This window comes from Nerophis lumbriciformis, linkage group LG01 (assembly GCF_033978685.3).
Source record: "Nerophis lumbriciformis linkage group LG01, RoL_Nlum_v2.1, whole genome shotgun sequence".
Taxonomy (NCBI): Eukaryota; Metazoa; Chordata; class Actinopteri; order Syngnathiformes; family Syngnathidae; genus Nerophis; species Nerophis lumbriciformis.
In genome coordinates, this window is record NC_084548.2 from 1,032,638 (window position 1) to 1,046,445 (window position 13,808).

A 13,808-nucleotide genomic window follows, 5' to 3' on the forward strand; every position below is an offset into this window, starting at 1 on the left:
TTCATGCGGACCTGAGTGACGTGTTGACAGCCTGTTCTCACGTCCGCTTTCCCACAATATAAACAGCATGCCTGCCCAATCACGTTATAACTGTAGAATGATGGAGGGCGAGTTCTTGGTTTCTTATGTGTGTTTATTGTTAGGCAGTTTCATTAATGTCCTCCCAGCGCGGTAACAACACACAACAACAGCAGTCAAGTTTTCGTCTACCGTAAAGCAGTTCGTCTGCCGTAAACAGCAATGCTGTGACACTTTTAAACAGGACAATACTGCCATCTACTGTACATGCATATGTGACCCACCCGTAATGTGTCACATTTTTGTGTTGATTTATTTATTTTATTTTGTGGTTTGAATTCATTTTTGGAGCTGTCATTACACATTTATCAGTATTCACATTGGTCAGTAGGGGGCAGTAGGGCGTTTCTTCCCAATTGAATGCTATCACCTGCAGACCGGAAGTGTCTTGTCATTCTGATGAGCGCGACCAGTCTGTGAACAATTGAAACGTCCTGTGTGCTTTTTTCCTCCTGTATAACAGGTTAGTTTTGGTGAATCAACTCACTGAATAATATCCATGTGATCTTTATAAGTTTAAGTACACATTCTGATGGTGGAGCCTAACTCTAAAGTGTTTGTGAGTTGTAGTTTGTATTTGTGAATGAATCCAGCGCACAGCTGCAGTCATCAATACAAAATGGCGACGTGTGTGCGCAATGTTTATATAGGGACTTCTGATCCTAATTCAGACTCCCAAATTAGAGCTCCCGTTTTCTTATTGATTTTATAATGTATATTTGTATAATGTGTGTGTTTTGAAATAGTGACAGAGAATAGAACAAGGATGGACAATTCAACCCTTAACTCAACAATGAGTAGATGAGTGTTATGTGTGTGTATATGTGTAAATAAATGAACACTGAAATTCAAGTATTTCTTTTATTTATTTATATATATATATATGCACCATGAACGTCATTATATATATAATAAAAAATATATATATATAGCTAGAATTCACTGAAAGTCAAGTATTTCTTATATATATATATATATTTATATATATGTGTATATCTTAACCACGCCCCCCGCCCCACCCCCGACCCCGCCCCCCCACCTCCCGAAATCGGAGGTCCCAAGGTTGGCAAGTATGACTCTGGGGCCAAATTTAGAGAACAAAATGTGTCTGGGGGCCCGTATATCTGACTTTTAGGAACACTAATACAAAAACTCACAATATTGTCTGATTGAATGCTAAACATGTTATGACAGACCGCTTTGAAAAACAGAATGGAATTTTGCATTTTTTTTTTCACTGAATGAGACACCCAGAATGTACATGAAAATAAAGAATGTGGGATTTACAATATTCATATCAGTTGTAATACACTTTTCCACCACTTGTGGCACTCATGACAATCTAAAAGAAACAGGAAATATCTGGAGCTAAAATCTTAGAAAAGTTTATTGCGCGCAAAAAATATGACTTAAATTATGACTTGTATTTTCATTTGCACTGAAATTTATTGACAGTTTATTTAAGAAAAATCTATATTATGATTATTATTTAATTTATTTAGCACTGCGTAATTGTATGTAAATATATTTGTCATCAGTCCCTTCCTATGCAGTATGTTTGACTAGCACTTCATTTTCTAATCAGCCTGACCTAAACCTGAGGTTTATGTGTTAAATAGTCTTTGTGATTAAAACATGCTTTTATATCATTTGACACGGTTGTAAGTTGTAAGTAGGTTATGAATAATTATTTAACACAATTAAAATCAAGAGTCAGATGACTAATTCGGTGTTAATATTGGAGTGGGCCCCTGGCCCCAGTGTAGCGCAAAAGTTGGGCCCCGAGGTCAAAAATTGTGACTATTATTAGGAACACAGGGTAAATAATGTATTCATTTTGATTGCAAAATGAATACATTATTTACCTTTATTTACATTTACATTATTTATCATGCCGCTGTTGCTAGGCAACAGACCAAACACCCCGATGACCTCGTTCTCATTTCGGGTGACTTTAATCATGCTTCTTTGGACTCAATTTGACCCACTTCTGGAACAATCTCCCTTGTGGATCAATAAAGTTGGTCTAAGTCTAAGTCTAAAATAGCTCAATTAACAATAAAGGAAATAGCCACAATTTAAAAAAAATTCCTGATCGAAACAATCCATTTGTGCATCCACTCTACTTGCTAGGCCACCACAGTTTTTGCAGCGGCGTTCCGCCTGGCACGAGTGTTTGACTTGCCTTCATTTAAGAGCATTATAGTATTTTGATGTATTAAAAAGTGTCAGGGACAAAAATTGCGTTTTGAACAACCTCCCTAATGACGTTCATGGTGCTGTCATGACTTGGTCCTGGGTGTTTGCTTTTCCGGGATGCAACGGAAAGTTGGCTCGTGCGAGACGGGAATGAAGGTACATGATTTATTTATTATTATCAAAAAAAAAAGGAATAAATGAAAGCGCGCACAGTGGCGGAGAATAAACTATGAAACCAAAAGACTATAGCAAAAAAAGTACAAATGAAAAGCACGCACAGTGGCGGAGAACAAACTATGAAAAACAAAAAGACTATAAACATGGAACAAAAACTTACTTGGCTTGGACAAAAATAGTTGCATGAAGAATGGACATGGGAAGAAGTGCCAGGCATGGACAGAGCATAAATGTGGTGAGGTCGTCAGCAAGACAAACTGAAAAACACTGAACTTAAATACTACAGACATGATTAACGAAAACAGGTGCGTGACTCAAGACGTGAAACAGGTGCGTGACGTGACAAATTTGCTCCCGAAAATCTCTCGAAATTCATGCGGAGCTGAGTGACGTGTTGACAGCCTGTTCTCACGTCCGCTTTCCCACAATATAAACAGCCTGCCTGCCCAATCACGTTATAACTGTAGAATGATCGAGGGCGAGTTCTTGGTTTCTTATGTGGGTTTATTGTTAGGCAGTTTCATTAACGTCCTCCCAGCGCGGTAACAACACACAACAACAGCAGTCAAGTCTTCGTCTACCGTAAAGCAGTTCGTCTGCCGTAAACAGCAATGTTGTGACACTTTTAAACAGGACAATACTGCCATCTACTGTACATGCATATGTGACCCACCCATAATGTGTCACATTTTTGTGTTGATTTATTTATTTTATTTTGTGGTTTGAATTGGTTTTTGGAGCTGTCATTACACATTTGTCAGTATTCACATTGGTCAGTAGGGGGCAGTAGGGCGTTTCTTCCCAATTGAATGCTATCACCTGCAGACCGGAAGTGTCTTGTCATTCTGATGAGCGCGACCAGTCTGTGAACAATTGAAACGTCCTGTGTGCTTTTTCCTCCTGTATAACAGGTTAGTTTTGGTGAATCAACTCACAGGACAGGAAAACAGAAAAGGTGAAAACTAATGGGTTGCTATGGTGACAATCAAGAGTGCACAATGAGTCCAAACGTGGAACAGGTGAAACTAATGGGGTAATCATGGAAACAAGACAAGGGAGTGAAAAGACAGAAACTAAAGAGTCCTATAACTAAACAAAACATGACTTCAAACAAAACATGATTACACAGACATGACAGGTGCATACAAAGATCCTACACATGCCAGTATCAAACTCTTTTTTTTCTTTGCTTTACAGGGCCTGCTGGTGGCAATTATATTCTGTTTCTGCAATGGTGAGGTATGTTAGGCACTCATCCACCACTTAATTAGGTACACCCATTTTGACAATTTTGGACGGGGTGGGTGTGGAAACAATGAGCAGCGGGGCCCCTAACGCCCCCCCCCCACTCTATTTTGTCCCCGCCAGGCCCAGACGGCGCTGAAGAGGAAATGGTCCCAGTGGAAGTCGGCCTGGGGAAAGACCGGCTGGGGCGACACCCCCGCCAACAGCAACAGCCACTTCAGCTACCACAACAATTCCTCCATCACGGAGACCAGCCGCGTCACCGTAAACGCGGAGCAGCCCGACGCTCACTGGAAAGCCGGCGAGAACGCTCGCTTCCTGTCTGGAGGCAGCGCGGCGTGTGGCACAGATGAGACCCCCGACACCCTTTTTCCTCTCAAATAACCCCCGTATTGCATATTTTTTAAAGGCATCATGTGCGTCACTGTGTAGTACGTTGAGGTTTTGTACATAAATGATCATTCACTGTAATTTCTCATATAGTGTCCTTACTCAACTGCAGAGGCTGCCAGGCAAGATGTTTTATCAGGTGGGAACTTTTCTTCGTACAAATGCATTTTTATAATAATATTACAACAGTTTTCTGCAAATATATCTATAATTTGATCATCAAGGACCTTTATTGTGTTACCACACTATGTCACAATATGCAGTAGACTTAGCCTAACAAGAATACTAGTATGTACATAATCATGTAAATAGAATATGATATAAATGGACTCGGTCAGTGGTTCTCACCTGAGAAAAAACTTGGTTCCCAAGTACAATAACCTCTTAAGGCCCAAGCTGTTTGTTTACATGCTTCTTTTTTTTTTACTTCTCTTTGCTATTTGGGCTTATTGGACCCTAATTAGAATAAAAACTAAGAATCATCTTTTAATATGATGTACTTAGTCCATAAGTACAAACCCTGTTTCCATATAAGTTGGGAAATTGTGTTAGATGTAAATATAAACGGAATACAATGATTTGCAAATCATTTTCAAGCCATATTCAGTTGAATATGCTACAAAGACAACATATTTGATGTTCAAACTCAAACTCAAATAATAATTAACTTAGAATTTCATGGCTGCAACACGTGCCAAAGTAGTTGGGAAAGGGCATGTTCACCACTGTGTTACATGGCCTTTCCTTTTAACAACACTCAGTAAACGTTTGGGAACTGAGGAGACACATTTTTGAAGCTTCTCAGGTGGAATTCTTTCCCATTCTTGCTTGATGTACAGCTTAAGTTGTTCAACAGTCCGGGGGTCTCCGTTGTGCTATTTTAGGCTTCACATTTTCAATGGGAGACAGGTCTGGACTACAGGCAGGCCAGTCTAGTACCCGCACTCTTTTACTATGAAGCCACGTTGATGTAACACGTAGCTTGGCATTGTCTTGCTGAAATAAGCAGGGGCGTCCATGGTAACGTTGCTTGGATGGCAACATATGTTGCTCCAAAACCTGTATGTACCTTTCAGCATTAATGGCGCCTTCACAGATGTGTAAGTTACCCATGTCTTGGGCACTAATACACCCCCATACCATCACACATGCTGCCTTTTACACTTTGCGCCTATAACAATCCGGATGATTCTTTTCCTCTTTGGTCCGGAGGACACGACGTCCACCAGTTTCCAAAAACAATTTAAAATGTGGACTCGTCAGACCACAGAACACTTTTCCACTTTGTATCAGTCCATCTTAGATGAGCTCAGGCCCAGCGAAGCCGACGGCGTTTCTGGGTGTTGTTGATAAACGGTTTTCGCCTTGCATAGGAGAGTTTTAACTTGCACTTACAGATGTAGCGACCAACTGTAGTTACTGACAGTGGGTTTCTGAAGTGTTCCTGAGCCCATGTGGTGATATCCTTTACACACTGATGTCGCTTGTTGATGCAGTACAGCCTGAGGGATGGAAGGTCACGGGCTTAGCTGCTTACGTGCAGTGATTTCTCCAGATTCTCTGAACCCTTTGATGATATTACGGAGCGTAGATGGTGAAATCCCTAAATTCCTTGCAATAGCTGCTTGAGAAAGGTTTTTCTTAAACTGTTCAACAATTTGCTCAGGCATTTGTTGACAAAGTGGTGACCCTCGCACCATCCTTGTTTGTGAATGACTGAGCATTTCATGGAATCTACTTTTATACCCAATCATGGCACCCACCTGTTCCCAATTAGCCTGCACACCCGTGGGATGTTCCAAATAAGTGTTTGATGAGCATTCCTCAACTTTATCAGTATTTATTGCCACCTTTCCCAACTTCTGTTTATGAGTTTGAACATCAAATATGTTGTCTTTGTAGCATATTCAACTGAATATGGGTTGAAAAGGATTTGCAAATCATTGTATTGCGTTTATATTTACATCTAACACAACTTCCCAACTCATATGGAAATGGTGTTTGTACTTCATGTGTAGTGACATGCTAATTCTTATTTTTACACTTTTTTTTTCCAAATTCCATTGTATGTTATACTCTTCTGACACCACCAGATGGCAGTATAAGTGTCCACATAAGCGGCCATAAGACCCCAATTCAGTAGTGTACACAATTTTGGAAATAAGAGCTGAAAGGTGCTGTCCACGCATTTGGCCACTAAGCCAGTGTTTTTCAACCTTTTTTGAGCCAAGGCCCATTTTTTGCGTTGAAAAAATGCGGAGGCACACCACCAGCAGAAATCATTAAAAAAGGAAACTCAGTTGACAGTAAAAAGTCGTTGTCGCAATTGTTGGATATGACTTTAAAGCATAACCAAGCATGCATCAATATAGCTCTTGTCTCAAAGTAGGTGTACTGTCACCACCTGTCACATCACACCCTGACTTATTTGGACTTTTTTTTGCTGTTTTCCTGTGTGTAGTGTTTTACTTCTTGTCTTGCGCTCCTATTTTGGTGGCTTTTTCCTCTTTTTTTGGTATTTTCCTGTAGCAGTTTCACGTCTTCCTTTGAGCGATATTTCCCGCATCTACTTTGTTTTAGTAATCAAGAATAATTTCAGTTGTTTTTATCCTGCTTTGTGTGGGGACATTGTTGATTGTCATGTCATGTTGGGATGTACATTGTGGGGCGCCGTCTTTGCTCCACAGTAAGTCTTTGCTGTCGTCCAGCATTCTGTTTTTGTTTACTTTGCAGCCAGTACAGTTTTAGTTTCATTCTGCGTAGCCTTCCCTAAGCTTCAATGCCTTTTCTTAGGGGCACTCACCTTTTGTCTATTTTTGGTTAAAGCATTAGACACCTTTTTACCTGCGCTCTGCCTCCCGCTGTTTCCGACATCTACAAAGCAATTAGCTACCTGCTGCCACCTACTGGTATGGAAGAGTATTACACGGTTACTCTGCCCCTCCTAAATTGAAATACAATTAGGAAACCTATCGTATTAATTAATTAATTAATTGATGAGCGTTGGTGACCCCTGGGTTAGAGTGTCCGCCCTGACATGGGTAGGTTGTGAGTTCAAACCCCGGCCGAGTCATACCAAAGACTATAAAAATGGGAGCCATTACCTCCCTGCTTGGCACTCAGCATCAAGGCTTGGAATTGGGGGTTAAATCACCAAAAATTACTCCCGGGCGCAGCCACCGCTGCTGCTCACTGCTCCCCTCACCTCCTAGGGGGTGATCATCTATGTAAATGTGTGCAAACAGCCTAAATGTCCGTCATATTAAAACATGTCGGTAAGATTGTTGGAGATGTGTTTTGCTGGGGTTATTTAAATGAGGAAGAAAAGGTGAGGTCCCACCGAGATTTGAACTCGGATCGCTGGATTCAAAGTCCAGAGTGCTAACCATTACACCATGGGACCAGGGGATGCCTTCACCTGCATTTATATGCAGTTTTTATAAACTAACTAACAGCGTCATCGGCTATTTTTGTTGATTTTGTCAGGATTACAATTACAATTCCAGAAAAAATCACCTAGATGATACTTAGAGGATATTTTGAACACTATTGTAAGTACCATGCGAGCTATGCCAAAGAACGACGTTAAACCGGTTATAAACATATTCACAGAAGAAAACAGCAATCATACGCTTTATTATTTATTTGTATTGACAATGAAGAACCGATTTTTTTTTTTCCAACAATGTTAACGCTAACATTTCTTCCTTTTTATCAGACCACTACACTTCCGGGTGTTCGACACGAGGTAATCTTTTTTTTTAACCTTTTTTTTTTTTTTAGTTTACTTTGTTCCAACAAACACATAAATGTAAGCAAATTGCAACATTAAAGGGGGAAAACGTTGAAACTACAGAATATTGAAGTATTTCGTTGATGTTGTCACTTCCGCATTGGAAGAAAGCAAACATGACCACTTCCGGTGTTCGACACGAGGTAATCTTTTTTTTTAACCTTTTTTTTTTTTTTAGTTTACTTTGTTCCAACAAACACATAAATCTAAGCAAATTGCAACATTAAAGGGGGAAAACGTTGAAACTACAGAATATTTAAGTATTTCGTTGATGTTGTCACTTCCGCATTGGAAGAAAGCAAACATGACCACTTCCGGGTGTTCGACACGAGGTAATCTTTTTTTTTAACCTTTTTTTTTTTTTAGTTTACTTTGTTCCAACAAACACATAAATCTAAGCAAATTGCAACATTAAAGGGGGAAAACGTTGAAACTACAGAATATTTAAGTATTTCGTTGATGTTGTCACTTCCGCATTGGAAGAAAGCAAACATGACCACTTCCGGGTGTTCGACACGAGGTAATCTTTTTTTTTTAACCTTTTTTTTTTTTTTAGTTTACTTTGTTCCAACAAACACATAAATCTAAGCAAATTGCAACATTAAAGGGGGAAAACGTTGAAACTACAGAATATTTAAGTATTTCGTTGATGTTGTCACTTCCGCATTGGAAGAAAGCAAACATGACCACTTCCGGGTGTTCGACAGGAGGTAATCTTTTTTTTTTTAACCTTTTTTTTTTTTAGTTTACTTTGTTCCAACAAACACATAAATGTAATCAAATTGCAATATTAAAGGGGGAAAACGTTGAAACTACAGAATATTTAAGTATTTCGTTGATGTTGTCACTTCCGCATTGGAAGAAAGCAAACATGACCACTTCCGGGTGTTCGACACGAGGTAATCTTTTTTTTTTTAACCTTTTTTTTTTTTAGTTTACTTTGTTCCAACAAACACATAAATGTAATCAAATTGCAATATTAAAGGGGGAAAACGTTGAAACTACAGAATATTTAAGTATTTCGTTGATGTTGTCACTTCCGCATTGGAAGAAAGCAAACATGACCACTTCCGGGTGTTCGACACGAGGTAATCTTTTTTTTTAACCTTTTTTTTTTTTTAGTTTACTTTGTTCCAACAAACACATAAATGTAAGCAAATTGCAACATTAAAGGGGGAAAACGTTGAAACTACAGAATATTTAAGTATTTCGTTGATGTTGTCACTTCCGCATTGGAAGAAAGCAAACATGACCACTTCCGGGTGTTCGACAGGAGGTAATCTTTTTTTTTTAACCTTTTTTTTTTTTTAGTTTACTTTGTTCCAACAAACACATAAATGTAAGCAAATTGCAACATTAAAGGGGGAAAACGTTGAAACTACAGAATATTTAAGTATTTCGTTGATGTTGTCACTTCCGCATTGGAAGAAAGCAAACATGACCACTTCCGGGTGTTCGACAGGAGGTAATCTTTTTTTTTTAACCTTTTTTTTTTTTTAGTTTACTTTGTTCCAACAAACACATAAATGTAAGCAAATTGCAACATTAAAGGGGGAAAACGTTGAAACTACAGAATATTTAAGTATTTCGTTGATGTTGTCACTTCCGCATTGGAAGAAAGCAAACATGACCACTTCCGGGTGTTCGACAGAAGTAATCTTTTTTTTTTTTAACCTTTTTTGTTTAGTTTACTTTGTTCCAACAAACACATAAATGTAAGCAAATTGCAACATTAAAGGGGGAAAACGTTGAAACTACACAATATTTAAGTATTTCGTTGATGTTGTCACTTCCGCATTGGAAGAAAGCAAACATGACCACTTCCGGGTGTTCGACAGGAGGTAATCTTTTTTTTTTAACCTTTTTTTTTTTTTTAGTTTACATTGTTCCAACAAACACATAAATGTAAGCAAATTGCAACATTAAAGGGGGAAAACGTTGAAACTACAGAATATTTAAGTATTTCGTTGATGTTGTCACTTCCGCATTGGAAGAAAGCAAACATGACCACATCCGGGTGTTCGACACGAGGTAATCTTTTTTTTTAAACCTTTTTTTTTTTTTAGTTTACTTTGTTCCAACAAACACATAAATCTAAGCAAATTGCAACATTAAAGGGGGAAAACGTTGAAACTACAGAATGTTTAAGTATTTCGTTGATGTTGTCACTTCCGCATTGGAAGAAAGCAAACATGACCACTTCCGGGTGTTCGACACGAGGTAATCTTTTTTTTTAACCTTTTTTTTTTTTTAGTTTACTTTGTTCCAACAAACACATAAATCTAAGCAAATTGCAACATTAAAGGGGGAAAACGTTGAAACTACAGAATATTTAAGTATTTCGTTGATGTTGTCACTTCCGCATTGGAAGAAAGCAAACATGACCACTTCCGGGTGTTCGACAGAAGTAATCTTTTTTTTTTTTAACCTTTTTTGTTTAGTTTACTTTGTTCCAACAAACACATAAATGTAAGCAAATTGCAACATTAAAGGGGGAAAACGTTGAAACTACACAATATTTAAGTATTTCGTTGATGTTGTCACTTCCGCATTGGAAGAAAGCAAACATGACCACTTCCGGGTGTTCGACAGGAGGTAATCTTTTTTTTTTAACCTTTTTTTTTTTTTTAGTTTACATTGTTCCAACAAACACATAAATGTAAGCAAATTGCAACATTAAAGGGGGAAAACGTTGAAACTACAGAATATTTAAGTATTTCGTTGATGTTGTCACTTCCGCATTGGAAGAAAGCAAACATGACCACTTCCGGGTGTTCGACAGAAGTAATCTTTTTTTTTAACCTTTTTTTTTTTTTAGTTTACTTTGTTCCAACAAACACATAAATCTAAGCAAATTGCAACATTAAAGGGGGAAAACGTTGAAACTACAGAATATTTAAGTATTTCGTTGATGTTGTCACTTCCGCATTGGAAGAAAGCAAACATGACCACTTCCGGGTGTTCGACAGAAGTAATCTTTTTTTTTAACCTTTTTTTTTTTTTAGTTTACTTTGTTCCAACAAACACATAAATGTAAGCAAATTGCAACATTAAAGGGGGAAAACGTTGAAACTACAGAATATTTAAGTATTTCGTTGATGTTGTCACTTCCGCATTGGAAGAAAGCAAACATGACCACTTCCGGGTGTTCGACAGAAGTAATCTTTTTTTTTTAACCTTTTTTTTTTTTTAGTTTACTTTGTTCCAACAAACACATAAATCTAAGCAAATTGCAACATTAAAGGGGGAAAACGTTGAAACTACAGAATATTTAAGTATTTCGTTGATGTTGTCACTTCCGCATTGGAAGAAAGCAAACATGACCACTTCCGGGTGTTCGACACGAGGTAATATTTTTTTTTAACCTTTTTTTTTTTTTTAGTTTACTTTGTTCCAACAAACACATAAATGTAAGCAAATTGCAACATTAAAGGGGGAAAACGTTGAAACTACAGAATATTTAAGTATTTCGTTGATGTTGTCACTTCCGCATTGGAAGAAAGCAAACATGACCACTTCCGGGTGTTCGACACGAGGTAATCTTTTTTTTTTAACCTTTTTTTTTTTTTTAGTTTACTTTGTTCCAACAAACACATAAATCTAAGCAAATTGCAACATTAAAGGGGGAAAACGTTGAAACTACAGAATATTTAAGTATTTCGTTGATGTTGTCACTTCCGCATTGGAAGAAAGCAAACATGACCACTTCCGGGTGTTCGACAGGAGGTAATCTTTTTTTTTTTAACCTTTTTTTTTTTTAGTTTACTTTGTTCCAACAAACACATAAATGTAATCAAATTGCAATATTAAAGGGGGAAAACGTTGAAACTACAGAATATTTAAGTATTTCGTTGATGTTGTCACTTCCGCATTGGAAGAAAGCAAACATGACCACTTCCGGGTGTTCGACAGGAGGTAATCTTTTTTTTTTAACCTTTTTTTTTTTTTAGTTTACTTTGTTCCAACAAACACATAAATGTAAGCAAATTGCAACATTAAAGGGGGAAAACGTTGAAACTACAGAATATTTAAGTATTTCGTTGATGTTGTCACTTCCGCATTGGAAGAAAGCAAACATGACCACTTCCGGGTGTTCGACAGGAGGTAATCTTTTTTTTTTAACCTTTTTTTTTTTTTAGTTTACTTTGTTCCAACAAACACATAAATGTAAGCAAATTGCAACATTAAAGGGGGAAAACGTTGAAACTACAGAATATTTAAGTATTTCGTTGATGTTGTCACTTCCGCATTGGAAGAAAGCAAACATGACCACTTCCGGGTGTTCGACAGGAGGTAATCTTTTTTTTTTAACCTTTTTTTTTTTTTAGTTTACTTTGTTCCAACAAACACATAAATGTAAGCAAATTGCAACATTAAAGGGGGAAAACGTTGAAACTACAGAATATTTAAGTATTTCGTTGATGTTATCACTTCCGCATTGGAAGAAAGCAAACATGACCACTTCCGGGTGTTCGACAGAAGTAATCTTTTTTTTTTTTAACCTTTTTTGTTTAGTTTACTTTGTTCCAACAAACACATAAATGTAAGCAAATTGCAACATTAAAGGGGGAAAACGTTGAAACTACAGAATATTTAAGTATTTCGTTGATGTTGTCACTTCCGCATTGGAAGAAAGCAAACATGACCACTTCCGGGTGTTCGACAGGAGGTAATCTTTTTTTTTTAACCTTTTTTTTTTTTTTAGTTTACATTGTTCCAACAAACACATAAATCTAAGCAAATTGCAACATTAAAGGGGGAAAACGTTGAAACTACAGAATATTTAAGTATTTCGTTGATGTTGTCACTTCCGCATTGGAAGAAAGCAAACATGACCACTTCCGGGTGTTCGACAGAAGTAATCTTTTTTTTTAACCTTTTTTTTTTTTTAGTTTACTTTGTTCCAACAAACACATAAATCTAAGCAAATTGCAACATTAAAGGGGGAAAACGTTGAAACTACAGAATATTTAAGTATTTCGTTGATGTTGTCACTTCCGCATTGGAAGAAAGCAAACATGACCACATCCGGGTGTTCGACACGAGGTAATCTTTTTTTTTAAACCTTTTTTTTTTTTTAGTTTACTTTGTTCCAACAAACACATAAATGTAAGCAAATTGCAACATTAAAGGGGGAAAACGTTGAAACTACAGAATATTTAAGTATTTCGTTGATGTTGTCACTTCCGCATTGGAAGAAAGCAAACATGACCACTTCCGGGTGTTCGACAGAAGTAATCTTTTTTTTTTAACCTTTTTTTTTTTTTAGTTTACTTTGTTCCAACAAACACATAAATCTAAGCAAATTGCAACATTAAAGGGGGAAAACGTTGAAACTACAGAATATTTAAGTATTTCGTTGATGTTGTCACTTCCGCATTGGAAGAAAGCAAACATGACCACTTCCGGGTGTTCGACAGGAGGTAATATTTTTTTTTAACCTTTTTTTTTTTTTTAGTTTACTTTGTTCCAACAAACACATAAATGTAAGCAAATTGCAACATTAAAGGGGGAAAACGTTGAAACTACAGAATATTTAAGTATTTCGTTGATGTTGTCACTTCCGCATTGGAAGAAAGCAAACATGACCACTTCCGGGTGTTCGACAGGAGGTAATCTTTTTTTTTTAACCTTTTTTTTTTTTAGTTTACTTTGTTCCAACAAACACATAAATCTAAGCAAATTGCAACGTTAAAGGGGGAAAACGTTGAAACTACAGAATATTTAAGTATTTCGTTGATGTTGTCACTTCCGCATTGGAAGAAAGCAAACATGACCACTTCCGGGTGTTCGACACGAGGTAATCTTTTTTTTTAACTTTTTTTTTTTTTAGTTTACTTTGTTCCAACAAACACATAAATGTAAGCAAATTGCAACGTTAAAGGGGGAAAACGTTGAAACTACAGAATATTTAAGTATTTCGTTG

At 37.2% G+C, this 13,808-nt stretch overlaps 1 protein-coding gene and 1 non-coding gene across 3 annotated transcripts in view; one reads left to right on the forward strand and one right to left on the reverse strand.

The window, feature by feature from the left end:
* LOC133615250 (calcitonin gene-related peptide type 1 receptor-like) overlaps positions 1–4,548 on the forward strand; it is an 83,311-nt gene extending 78,763 nt beyond the window's left edge. Inside the window, exons 12-13 of one of the 2 annotated variants that reach the window (XM_061973716.2) lie at positions 3,652–3,693; positions 3,823–4,548. In XM_061973716.2, coding sequence (XP_061829700.2) covers positions 3,652–3,693; positions 3,823–4,083 — 303 coding nt within the window. In that variant the 3' untranslated portion in view covers positions 4,084–4,548. The remainder of the gene's footprint in view (positions 1–3,651; positions 3,694–3,822) is intronic. The other variant, XM_061973706.2, reaches the window with a different exon arrangement.
* A 2,872-nt stretch (positions 4,549–7,420) lies between these two features.
* trnaq-uug (transfer RNA glutamine (anticodon UUG)) lies at positions 7,421–7,492 on the reverse strand. Its single transcript has one exon. It is a non-coding gene; the product is annotated as a tRNA-Gln (tRNA).
* Positions 7,493–13,808: the final 6,316 nt, after the last annotated feature.